The 13,255-nt window shown below is 39.1% G+C and overlaps 1 protein-coding gene across 1 annotated transcript; it reads right to left on the bottom strand.

Annotated features, from left to right (window-relative positions):
* On the bottom strand, positions 1-2,932 carry LOC104441938 (transcription factor KUA1). The gene is made up of 3 exons (XM_010055204.3): positions 2,346-2,932; positions 1,351-1,559; positions 1-1,068 (listed from the first exon to the last, which is right to left on the bottom strand). The coding sequence occupies exons 1-3, from the start codon at positions 2,647-2,649 to the stop codon at positions 559-561; spliced, it is 1,023 nt and encodes a 340-aa protein (XP_010053506.1). The 5' UTR covers positions 2,650-2,932; the 3' UTR covers positions 1-558.
* Positions 2,933-13,255: the final 10,323 nt, after the last annotated feature.

Consider the following 13,255-nt stretch of genomic DNA (forward strand, 5'->3'; position numbering starts at 1 on the left):
GATGCAATGCATATGCAGACATTTTGATTAGTTCATTACACCATATCAGCCAGACAATCAACACATGAGATACTTTCTCATCTTGCCTGGACACAGGACCCACTTCACCCCGCCCTCACCTGGGGCAGAATCACTTGCTCATCATCAGGCAAGGGGCGGGTGGGGCAATCCTGTGCCAAGCAAGGGGCAGGTGGGGCCATCCCGCGCCGAGCAAGGGACTTGAATTTACTCACCTATATGAGGTTTGAGACAGCTATTTCTGGGTGAAACCATCAGCTTTTGGAAAAGACACTGAATTATGAGATTCAAATGAATTTCCTACAGATACTACTAAAACCTACAATCTAGGAACTGTTCTTTGTCACTAAATAGAACGACAACGACTGAGACGACAACCTTATTCAAGGTATCCTACGAGGGCAATCACACTAGAACCGCCCAGACCAGACTGCACATTATTTTCCTTCTATTAACAGTAACTCACAAAGCTCACCTCAGCACTCAGTTGATAGATCAGATCACAGCCTTTGAGCTAAAGGTTCCTCGCTTGTCTTCCAATCAACTCACAATGCTCGACTTCATTCTTGAAGTGCTGGAGGCCGGGTTGGCATGGAAAGCCGACTGTCTGCTACTAGATCCTTCGAGCAGTTTCAGCGACAGAGAAGAGGGACCACTGTTGCCGATGGAGTCTCCTAGACTGAGCTTCGACATGCCAACAAGTTCATCCACATTTATTGGGCTCTTCGAGTGAACCGCCATGGGCTTGAGCACCTCGTGCGTCTCCTTGGTCGAGTCGTCCGCCCCAAACCCAGCTGTCCACAAGGGGAACGAAAATGGGATGAACGGTGAAAAGTAGGCGGGATATATCATTGGATAAGAGGGCTGTGATTGTGAAATATCCGGCTTTGGCGGGGCAGAATCTCCAGTATTTGAGTTGGTGGAGTCCATAGATTCACATTCTTCATCAACATCAGGTGGCAGCTGCTGCAAGGCATCATTTACTTCTGTTTCCTGCTGTTGCTCGTCGACCGCAAAGAAGTCCCTTGATCCCATTGGCACATCAACCGACTGCAATGTAATTGAAAATCAATAGCATGAATACGCACTAATAATGCACAGGTGAAAAAAGGTAAAAAAAAGAAAAAAAAAAGGTGACAGCAACAACAATTTCAGAAAACAGTAATTTTGGGTAGTATATCTGGGTTCCATCATATTGACAAATAAGGAAAGAAAAGCCAAACTCAATTTATGACCAATCCATTTTGAGGATTTAAACCGGACTTGGGGATGAACATATGCATGTAAAATAGGTTCCCCCATATAGATAATGGAATACGTGATAATACTAACTTCCTCTGCCACAATATCAAACAGACTGGAACGTCGTTTTCTCTTTGACACGTTAGATTGCCTGATGAAGTACTTCTGAGCATGGCTTGCCACTTGTGTTGGCGTCCTTGAAATGACGTAGTTGCGAGAAATGCCACGCCAATCACCTTTGCCGAGCTTTTGCAGGCCCAATAGAAACATTCTGTGCTCCTCTTCAGTCCATGGTACACCTGCATCACAAGTCATAATCAATTTCAAGAATCTCAAAAGCAAAACATGTATCCTGAACACATTAATCTAGGACTTAGAAACCTTCTCAATTTCTGAGAAAACCTTAGATATCAGCATAGTACTGATTGATCACAAATTGGATAGACAAACTGCTCCGTCATCCAATAGACACAGGAATGCCATTTGAATAACGAAGTCAATTTGGCTAAACAAAGCTCCAGATATCATTGGAGTGTGCGAGACAAGTTTCCCATCCTTAAATACAAGGACAGGCTTCTTCAGAACTTCACAGTGCATATCTCAGTAACCGACTGATCACTCAGTCCGATTATCTCTAACAGATCAATGGGATCCAATCACAATTCACGCATCAAAACAACTGCAATTATTATCGAAGTGCCGCATTGATTTGGCAATCACATAAAAGACCGACCCTTCCCCCTGATCACGTGGCACATGATAACCATCCGATAACCTCCCCGAACAGGAAAGCAGAACATAGTGAGGCAACTAAAAACCCGGCCATCAACAAAAATCGAGACGTTTGCACGTCACGATTCCATCGGCATCAAGCAATAAATCCAGGTCATCATCAACCCAACAGCTTTCCCACTGATCGGGCAAACCTTAAACACCACCGCCTAATGCTAAACCAAAACATCCAAAATCCCAGAACCCCCATTTCCACCGACCACCGAAACTCCGTCGACAACCCAACAACAACAACAAACCAAACAGAAAAACCAATCGATAAACACCGAACGATCCCAACCCGAAGCCATCACCTTTCTTCCTCTCGCGGCTCGAGGACGACCCGGGGACGAAATCCTCGGACGCGTAGCCGTCCCCGTGATCCGGGCCCTCCCCGGGCGAGCCCGGGTTGTTGCCCCCGCCGGCGAGGCCCGACCCGGACCCGGACCCGGTCCCGCTCCCGGCGCCGGCGCCGGCGTAGTGGCTGAGGTTGCCCATGCTGGCGCTCTTCCGGATGGACCCGTCGGTGAGCCGGACCCCGAACAGCTTGACGCCGCGGTTGGGGCAGGTCCTGGAGTTGTGCCCATTGTGGCTGCAATGGGAGCACCGCCGCGTCATGGGGGGCGCACGAATCCCCTCTTCCCGGGTCGAATGCGGCGATCCGAGGGGTAGTGAAAGCGGGATTGGGGTCCGGCCGGCGATCTGAATTGGAGCTCGATTCGGGATCTGAGGTCTGGGTTTGAGCTCACACGATCTGATATATAGAGAGAGAGAGAGAGAGAGAGAGAAGGGTTTAGGGTTGATTCTTTGTGTCTCTGCTGAGCTTCCTCTTCAGCTTTCCGCAGACACAGAGAGAGGAGAGAGAAAGAGAGGGAGAGAGAGAGAGAGAGAGAGCCACAGCAACGAACAGGGACATCGTATCCATGTATTTAGGTTTTTTTTTTCATGTCAGACAAAAACGAAATGTCTGGGGGGGGCTGATCCTCTGTTGCGATGGGTACGCTGCGCGTTTCTTGCGGTACGCTGATAAGCCGACGATCGTTGACTCTTCTGCGGAAAGGTTGACTTGACTCGAGAGCTCCCTCTTCTCCGGTCTTTTCCCTTTTTAGTCTTCTGGAATTATCCACCGAAAAAATGAAACCTCGTAAATGCTAGATAGTGATCGAGGACATAGACATTATGGAGGGTTACATACGGCTGTATAAAGATATTATAGAGGATTTATATGCGGCTCTTTTTGTGGGATTATTCTTAATTACTCAAGCTAAAACCTGAAAATCAAATTGATAAGTCAAATTAACTACAGCTTCACATTTTATCGGTCTAGATAGGCTTAGTGTGTTATTTCCTTTAAAAGGAGGCTAAGACCTCATAGTGGTGCCGATGCCACTCAAATAGACCCTTGCAAAAGTTTAAAATTTGTAAATTTTCGTCTGATTTAACTGATCTCAAGAAAAGTTTTATTCATTATGTGAAAGAGAAGTATATAAAAGCTCACCTCTTAATTCGGGCAAAATACCCTCGTGGGCTTTGTAGTTTGTACCGTATAGCGGTTGAGTCATTTTCAGATCGCATGCTAAATTTAAGGAAAAATGAGAGTTACAATGGGGGTGCTGTACATGATAACGAAAATCTGCCATATCTCTTTGAATTTGGAAAGCTAAGACTAAACTTGCAACAACATCTTGAGAGGGCGCACGGAGCGAAACTCAAGTGGTACTACTGCTTTCTTCAAACGGACATTATGATTTCCCCTCAAAACGGGAAAACAACAGGCGCTCGAGCAGTGTCGACGAGGAGACAGACACGACATAAAAGGAAAAAGTTTTAGCCAAGAAAAAACAAAAAAAAGGAAAAGAACGGGAGGACCGACGCGTGCCACGTGGACGGTAGGGGCGCAGCTTGAGAACACCACCCCCATCCCCTCCCCTAAAGTTCCTGCTGACGTGGAACTGTCAGGACAGAAATATATATTTTTGCAATTTATTTTCTTCTTTGGTGGTCTTATCAGGACAGAAAATGGGAAGGGTATATTTTCGGGTGGCGTTTCGGAATCCCCCTTTATGTTTCGGAGGATATCCATTGATGTCGTCGAACGAAGCGTAATAGGATTATAATATCTTATCCACCTTATCCAAAAAATTAATAAATAGGAAAATTATTATTGTTTTTTCCTTACGGACTTATCTCGGCCGACAATCTTGGCCCCCACATTCGAGTCAAAGCACGGATCCCGCGTTTTTTTTTTTCCCTATTTTTCCGGGTCGTCGGAACGTCTTCTGCGGTTCGGATTCCCAAGGCGTGGTAGCCTTTAGCTACGCGGTCGGATTCCTTTGATTTTGCCACGTGCATCCGATCTTAGTACATGTGGGCACGTGAGCCGTCGCTAGCATCGATCGAGTCCATCGGAAGAACTCCGACACGCCGCCTCGCGTGCGGTTGTTCTTCTGCGATTTCTTCTCTGTGGCGGCCGGCCACCACCACTGGTCATCCAGAGGGCAGTGAAGGGAAATGAGGAAAAAAGTAAAAAGAAAAGAAAGGAATGACAGAAAAGAAAAGTGAAAATTAACGAAAAGTCCAAAAACATGTTTAAAATTTTCAAAAACACTATTCATGCCACGTAAAACGGTATGCATTCGTATCAGTAACTTCCGTTCTCAATTAGTCGAATGAACTCAATTGGTATTGATATAAAAATGTTTATAACTAAATTGGTATTAATACAATAAATATTTGATATTTCTAGTATTTTTTTTCTTATTATGTGGAAATGTGTTAAAAACACCGTGACAAGTCATATATAAATGTATTTTATTCATTCGTCGTGTATAAACATGCATTTATAAGCAGTTCAATTTATTGTACCATGGCAATTTGCGAGATGGTGATGGATTCAATAATTGCATCAATCGTGTTGCGTGAACCACTTTATCAGGCATGTAATCAATGCTTTGAGGTGATTCGACGAGCTTACTAAGCACTTCGTGTTCATTTCCTGACCTAAATTTTCAGAAAATTTGAACCTCAAATGAATAAATAAATTAACTTCACTTCAATTCTCCGATAAATAATTAACTTATCCCCATTTATACAAGTAATTTAACCACAGCTAATATACTTCAAAACTACCATGTAGAAAAGAAACCCATCTCCATTTTCGCCGTGCACTTTAATCCAATCCTTACTAGTGATCTTCAGAAGTGTTAACCTAGTGCTCCTCAACTCCTAACTTGATAAATCTATAAAATATATTGGGGTAAGCCTAAGGTTAGTAAATGAACTTCCTAGGTTTAAGGTAAAAGATCTACTTACCATTCAACCTTGGTATCAATAAACAACATGAGCTCAAGCTATACAAAAAAACCATGTATGATAAATGAATAAGCAAACACTATCTTCACTATCATGATATGCTAGTGGAAACCATTAACAGCATTGCAAGTTCATTAACTCAAAAGCAAGCATATGATGTATTATTTAATGATGAACCAAAATTACCTAATAGCTCACCACTATACACAAGAATATACATAGGTAATGTCATACTTATCATGGAACTCACAAACATACACCATACTTGTTACTGGCAAGGACCATCTCAATTCATGAGGCATCTTGACTAATGAGGCATCGTCACCACCAACTCATGAGGGACAAAATCATACATACCCTTTGTCATGCCTTGGCCCATTCATCATGGGTGTCCTCTACATTAAATATGATAAATACACCACTATATATCCGTATGATGATTATCAACATACCATGACTACAAGAGCTATGTCATATCTTGACTATACAAGCCAAATCATACCATGACTACAAGAACCATGTTATAATAGAATTTCATATCATATCAATTTCGTAGAGAACCGTCTCATATGGTAGAACATCTGGCTAACTTTAAAGTCTCATCTACATACTTATATTAGGGAATTTGCTCTATGGCGAATAGGCCGTGGCAAACATTTCATAACAACATAGCAATTGCCATGGACATTTCAATAATGTGTAATTAATCATGCAATTAATGATACAATCAATTACATGCACTTCAACAATTATATCCTCATTCTTTCCATGCGAAGCCATCAATATTTAATCGGACACCATAGATAGGTAATTGATAACTTAGGAATGGATGCTCATAATTGATCGCATGAATATCGACAACTCAAAGAATAGACCACATGAGTAACAACAACTCAAAAAAATCAATCACGATTAATCGGCAACCACTTAGCTAGTACTTTGATAACTCAGTCAAATTACAAGAATATTATTATCATCTCTAATTTCAATGTTTTCACATTTTCACTTAATCAAGAAATATTAATTAAATTAAACACCAAGGGCCACTTATTTGTCATCGACAATATACGAGTATTTTATTTACACTATGGACATGCCACGTAATTTATGAAATTACCAAAACAAGCAACTTCCAAATTAATTACACAATTAGGACCAATTTTGCATAGTTAGACACATTGTCTAGATTAAGAAATCTCAAAATAACTTAAGTGCCTATCAAAATAAGGTTTCTCATGCTGTGAACAGCCCCTAGAACTTTCAATTTTGCAAATTCGTCCCTCAACTTGGTAAAATTACAAAGTTGCCCCTAAAGATTCTAAACTCATTTTTTAACTAGTTTGATTTCCCTTCATTAATAGTACTTAATAACCCACTAATAAGCACTAAAAATCATAAAATAACCCTGTTAACAGCTCCATCTTACTTCTAGAAATTTTGAAATTATCCCTAACCTCATCGAGAACTTACCAAAATACCCCTTTTTATGCCTAGTTTTACCATTTTCACATTTTTTACATACAAGTCGCAAAAAAAGCCTTTTTGCAATCTCTCAAAGATATGCTTGGCATGAGGAAAGCTGTTGAATTCAAACCCAATAATCACATTAGCTTAACATACAATTATTGAAACTTACTCACACAAAAAGTAAAATCCAAACTAAATAAACAAACAATCAAGCAATAAAGCTCAAGAGTATTGAGTAGATCAATCTAACTTAGCTCCTAGAATTTTCACTTACCTTAAACAAAAACTTTGACAACTCAAAATCTTAATCACCTTCGAAGCAAAAAAAACAAGAACAAACATTAACAACTCTCAATCTTTAAGAAAACAACAAAACTAGCTTGATAAGAAGAAAAATGAAGTCCATGAACTTTTACCTATAAATACTTTAAAGATGAGATTTAAAGCTCAAATAACTCAAATTGAATGAACTTTGGAACTTAATAAAAAATTAGGGGAGCTTCACTTGTTTCAAAAGGGAAAAGAGAATTTGCACTTGAAGATAAGAAGATGAAGTTGTTTTACCAAAGAGGAGAAGAGAAAATGAAATTTTCTTCCTTCTTTACTCATTTTAAAGAATAGCTTCAACTCATGTTAATTAACTAGGGTTATAAGTGTGACTAAAGTAACTAGAGTTAGAAAATTATGTCATCCATGATATCATGCATGGTGTAATTTGATAAGCGAAGTTCAATGTCACTATTTTAGAGTATGTGAGTTATTACTTAAGTGACAAATGGCAAGATTTTAAATAGAAAAATGAAGATATTTGATTAGAAAGAGAGAGAAAGAGCATCATTAGCCAAGTAAAAATACATAAATGAGGAAACATTATTTGAGTTGTAATAATTTCAAACATTAATAAGAGATGGAGAAGACCTTGACTTGTCTTGTCTTTCTCATTAGTTAAAATTTATAGATATTAATTGACTAATATTAAAAGCCATAATGACACTGGGGTTAAAACACTTGGTAGAGAATGAGAGAGAAGATAAGAGAGCCCAAATAGATGCATGAATAAGAATCATTTTTTGATTTGTAATTATTGAAGCAAAAGAGTCAGGTCATGCAAGATGTAAATTTATAGGTTAAATTTATGGTTGAAAATGAGAGAGATGTAGAGAATGAATGAGGACTCTTGGCTTGCAACCTTAAAGAGCATTAATGGGCTAGAGTTAAAAGAAGTGTTCTAAGGAATGATGTAATTTGCAAGTAAGAAATTAGGAGATAAAATAAAGGATGTGGCAATCAAATTAGGGAAAGGTGGCTAATAAATTATGGTTATTAGAAACAAAGAGAATATGTGACAATTATCAATGCCCGTATAAAGAAATATGAATCCCATTACTATATTGCACAATATACATAATAAATATAATGAAAATTTAGAACGTGAGAATTCAAGTCAAACATATCCAAATTCAGCCATATCTTGACATCACGCGAAAAAGGCATGAATTTGCTAGCCTCGTCGATTTAATTACGGCCGTGAATATCCTATATAAAATCATATTTCATGTTGGTTCGTCATCTTCAGCAAGAAATGATAAAATAAAATTTACAAAACAAAAAAATAAAACATCGCACGCATTAGTGGGGCCTGAGAGGAAACCCGAAAGAAGAGAGGCAAAGCTTCATTATCTTACGGACTGCGATTTCTAAGTCCAGCCCGTCACTTTTCAGAATCTCGCCATTGGCCCACCAACAAAGCTTGCACAAAAGTGAATTCCTACCTCCGATATTAATCATTTCCTGAGACTTTATATTAGCATTAATATAATTAACCCGAACCTTAAACATAGCCAATACATCGTATTAGTATAAATATAAATATAAATATCCAATATAATATCAAGACCCGAGGATGCAATGGCCGGTTACGTAGCTTATATTATGAAATCACGTAGGTTAACTTGCCTCCAAATCATTGATCTTGCATGTCTGCATGGACATTTGTTTGTAACGTCTACAAAATTAACGAATGAACATTACATTATCTAAATCCATTAATCTGAGAACGTTACAAATTAGGAAAACGGCTTTGTTATATTGATTACTTGCGAGATGAATGTTACCATCCAAGCAAATAAATATATCGGCGATTGCCTACAAATATAATAATAGCGACGTTCTTAAATGTGGCCTTCTAAATGAATTATGGACAGAGATTTGATTTTTTTTCTAAACAATGAACTTCTCGAAGGTTCAAGAAAGTGCTCGCCCAAAAAGAAAAGGTTCAAAAAATGAGAATTGGCTTTTTAATATTGTCCAAATATATAACATTAGCGTAAAAATAAGAAGTTGGAGCTCTAGTACTCCCAACCAGTCCAACTAATTTTTAGAAAAAAAATGAAAAGAATATCCAATTCATCCGGCATGTGTCATCGTCGTCATGTTACGGTTCATCGTCCAACCACTTTAGCACGTACATAAATACTAAACAGATCGTATCTGAAAGACTCTTGAAGTCGTCGTTAAATTGCCATCGAAGGTTTTCGTACCTTTTTCGGGTTTTTCGCTGGGGGGATCCAATTCATGCGGCACGTGTCCGAAAAGTTGAATCTCGACCGGTTCTCCATTTCACATGAAACACGTGGTCAATTGACCCCGCCACGGGCGAAAGCACACGGTTTTCATTATTGCAAGGCCGCTAAATTAAATCCATGTACCGCACCGAATAGACCCAAATTGAATCTGAAAAAAATAAAATAATAGTTAGTACATTTACAATGAATTTATTTGAGACTAATTTTTTGACAATAAAAAGCCTCAAATTAATACACTTTTGATAAATTTACCTAAAATCGTTATACTTATAACAAATTTAATTTCTATTAATTTTCTTTATAACAAATTTAATCTCTATTAATTTTCTTTAAATTTCTACTATCAAATTATTAAATAAAATGATACATAATAGTTAACTAGTGTACCAATTTAAGATTTTTCTTTTCATTTGTTACGCTTATATCATTTTTATGATTTTTATGATGTTAATTCACTCATAAATATTAGCAGTCAAAAAAATTAGTTTATGCTCTATGATAAATTTATCATAATTATATCCATTTATGATTTTTTTTTGTTATGTAGAGTACATTTGTTATAAGTGTATGAATTTAGGATTTTATATTATATTAATCTTTTATAAAAAAAAAAAAAAGAGATAATTTCGGATCGCATCCTAAACATCGATTGTGTAAAAGGGCGAAAAGGCATATTCAATATCGCCCCGGAAAAGAAAAGCATATTGAAATTGTCCCTGCACGAAAGCTTCCGGGATCGGACTTTCAGCGCAAGCGAAAGATGCATGAATAATGGTGAAAGAAAGGACCCAGTCAAGGACGAAGCGTCCCTGTCGCTGTCCTTGTTTTTTTTTTTCAGCCAAACCAAATTTTAATAACACGAAATCCGCATCTTGGATTGGCCCGGGCCTTGGACCACACCCAGTCAAGGACGAAGCGTCCCTGTCGCTGTCCTTGTTTTTTTTTTTTCAGCCAAACCAAATTTTAATAACACGAAATCCGCATCTTGGATTGGCCCGGGCCTTGGACCACACGCACTTACGTTTTAATAGATTTTGAGGAAACGAGGGAAAGAGGCCAAAAGGGAAACGTCTTGGACGGGAATGTTAGAACAACGTAGTAGACTATTTTTAGGATGTTTTTTGGGTATACGAAACTTAGAATTGTGTATAGAAAGTGCTCTTACAATTTGTTCTATGCATGGCGACGTACGTGACTTGGAGTCGGGATCACCAGGGCCTGGCGGGCTTTTGAAGTAGGTATAAAATCTCGAGAGTCCCAACCGTTGTTCATGAAGAAGAGTTGGAAGCTTTCGGCACGGATCCTGCACTCTGAGAAGAAAGGTATCGGCGTGAATTAGAAATGCGGATGACTCTGATTGCAAAATTGAAGCGAGAGAGAAGGTGGTTGATTTGATAATTGCTAGACTAAACGAGAATGTCAAACACTTTCCAGAAAAATTAGAAGAAAAGCAATGGCGCATGGTATTAAATTATAAAGCGACGTGAAAAATAACACATGAGTAAGCAAATCTCTTTCTTTTTCTTTTTTATTTTGGGGAATTGGGTTGGTTATTATACTAAATTAAGGTTGCGAGGCTTTCGGTCAAGTCAACCATGATATGAGACTGACAAACCTGTGTATGGCCGCGGAGAACGAGCAAGGTTGACCAAACGAGGTCGCGCTCGTGGGGGGCATCCCTCTAGATGCTTCATTAAAAATTGAAAGCTACATATCTAAAAATGAAGACAGCTCATTTAGGTGCCGGTCCATTTTGATTGGCTAGGGACCATTTTAATGCTATGTACTGGCCGGTAACAATCATCACCACCGTCCTCATCTTAATAATGCGAGACAAGTACACTAAAAATCCTAAAATTTATTCTAAAAATATAATGAAGTCTTAAAACTTTTTAAAAAGTGCAATCGAGTTATAAGATTTGTCAAATTAGTTCAATTAAGTCATTCCGTTAATTTTGTCAAACTTTGGTAACCAAAAATAAGATAGAGGGTGGTTTCCCCACTAGCGACACTTGGAGATTTACGTGGCATTATGGCACAAAGTTTTTTTCCAAAGATAAAAAAAAAGAAAAAAAAAAGATAGAGGGTGGGACAAATTTTATAAAAGCAAGCTAAATTATATGTCAATCGCCCCCACAATCAAGCCATTAGATTTGTACAGTCGTTTTAGTCATGTCATCACCATATAAGATATTGAAAATAATAACAAAAAATCATGTTGACATTTTTCGTTAGCTAAATTAGACGAAATTAACGAAAAGATTCAACTGAACCAATTATACGAGTTTTGTGACTTGCTTATACTTTTCTCGATTTTTATGACTCAATTCTTATTTTCGTATTTGAGTGCAGCAGTGAACTCGTTTGAATTGTATTTGCATTAGGGCAAATAGAAATTGATCTTTTGTTTCGAGCAATGATTGGCTCAAATAGATTGGCCAAGCGACTAAACGTTAGACCCCGACGCGATGACTTTCGTGATCGAATCGCCGTTTCTTCGGGCACAGATTATGAGCGAGAGATTTCAGAACCCGAACGATGTTGTCATTTATGGGATTGCATGTACAGGTACGCATGCGTTTGGAATGTGTTATGTGCATATCCGAAGTGTGATGAAGACAAATGGCGAACGTGGACGGAACGGGAACCGACGGCTTGCGTGTCCGATGAAATCAGTTCAGGCCGCTTAATTCGGATATTTCGTGTTAAAAAAAATAAAAAATAAAAAAATTCCGATCGCCGGCTCTTGTTGCTCCAGCGGGTCGAGCCGGGTCAGCGATTTATGGAGCCCCGATCCGCCTCCTGTGTACACCCGCGACCGTACGGCGTGTATTGCTTCGCGCGGTGCGTGGGGTGGGCCCCCGTCAATCCGATCGGGGAGTCCTCAAAAGGGCCCCGCAATCGTGCCACGTCAACTTCACCTCTTTCTTTCTTCCGATCGAAAAAAAAAAAAAAAACTCACGGTTTTCTATTTTTCCACCTTTGCCTGCGTTTTGCAAAGTGGTACTTAAATCCATGTCACGAGTGAAAGCGGTGTAGTTTATTAATCGATGTGCAAATATCGCGTCGCCTTCCATATCTAAAGTTGAAACCTACACCGTTAGGGTTGATTCTCAATTTATGGAACTAGGAACCAATCACATCAACCCTTTAATTAAATCGGACCCAAAACCCGTCAGGCTTCTCTTTATCTTCTTCATTTTTTTTGAATTTTTTTGTTTGGTCAAACATTTCTCTAAACATCACGCATGCATATTCAAGCATTACACTAGAGCACCTTGACTTTGACAGATTTTCGATTAAATAGTGTAAGTCCAATCACGATATTGCGAAACATGAGGCGACGTTTAAAAAAAAAATGAAACCAGTTTCATGCAATCTCTAGTTCTGAAGAATACAAAGGGCAAGCAAAATGGCCGCAGCTACAATGGATCAACTTCTCAAGCTTTTAATCCGGAACCGACCAAGGTTATCAAGGATCCACAAGTCATCTCCAACTTCGACAAAAAGACACAAAGCGGCACTCGGCCTCGATGAATATAATGAATTATCAAATTTCGAAAAAACCTGTGGAAGAAAACGAAGGGACAAGAGAAAAATTCTCAGGTGACTTATCTCACGGCGACGATTGTTGTTCAAGACGAAGCTGCAAATGGATCCAAAAACGAAAAGAGGAAAGTGCAAAATCCTAAGCCTTGCTTTGACCGGAGTGGTGCGGCCGGAGATCCATGTGAGCCGCCGAAGTGGAGTTGAACACTAGGAATTGGGTCCCCGTTCAATATCCGTTCTAGGGTAGAACCGGCTTTGCAAAGGCAGCTTGGTAGAACCGTCGGTTCAAGATTCTTGGATTGGGAATTGAA

Source organism: Eucalyptus grandis, chromosome 4 (assembly GCF_016545825.1).
Source record: "Eucalyptus grandis isolate ANBG69807.140 chromosome 4, ASM1654582v1, whole genome shotgun sequence".
In the NCBI taxonomy this organism is placed as follows: Eukaryota; Viridiplantae; Streptophyta; class Magnoliopsida; order Myrtales; family Myrtaceae; genus Eucalyptus; species Eucalyptus grandis.

What these genes read in the sequence shown, in the direction of transcription:
- LOC104441938 (XM_010055204.3), bottom strand. Translation starts at nt 2,649, where the DNA reads ATGACGCGGCGGTGCTCCCATTGCAGCCACAATGGGCACAACTCCAGG. An exon ending in GAGCCGCGAGAGGAAGAAAG is followed by an intron (nt 1,560 to 2,345) that starts GTGATGGCTTCG and finishes CTTGTGATGCAG; the next exon opens with GTGTACCATGGACTGAAGAG. An exon ending in TTGATATTGTGGCAGAGGAA is followed by an intron (nt 1,069 to 1,350) that starts GTTAGTATTATC and finishes ATTACATTGCAG; the next exon opens with TCGGTTGATGTGCCAATGGG.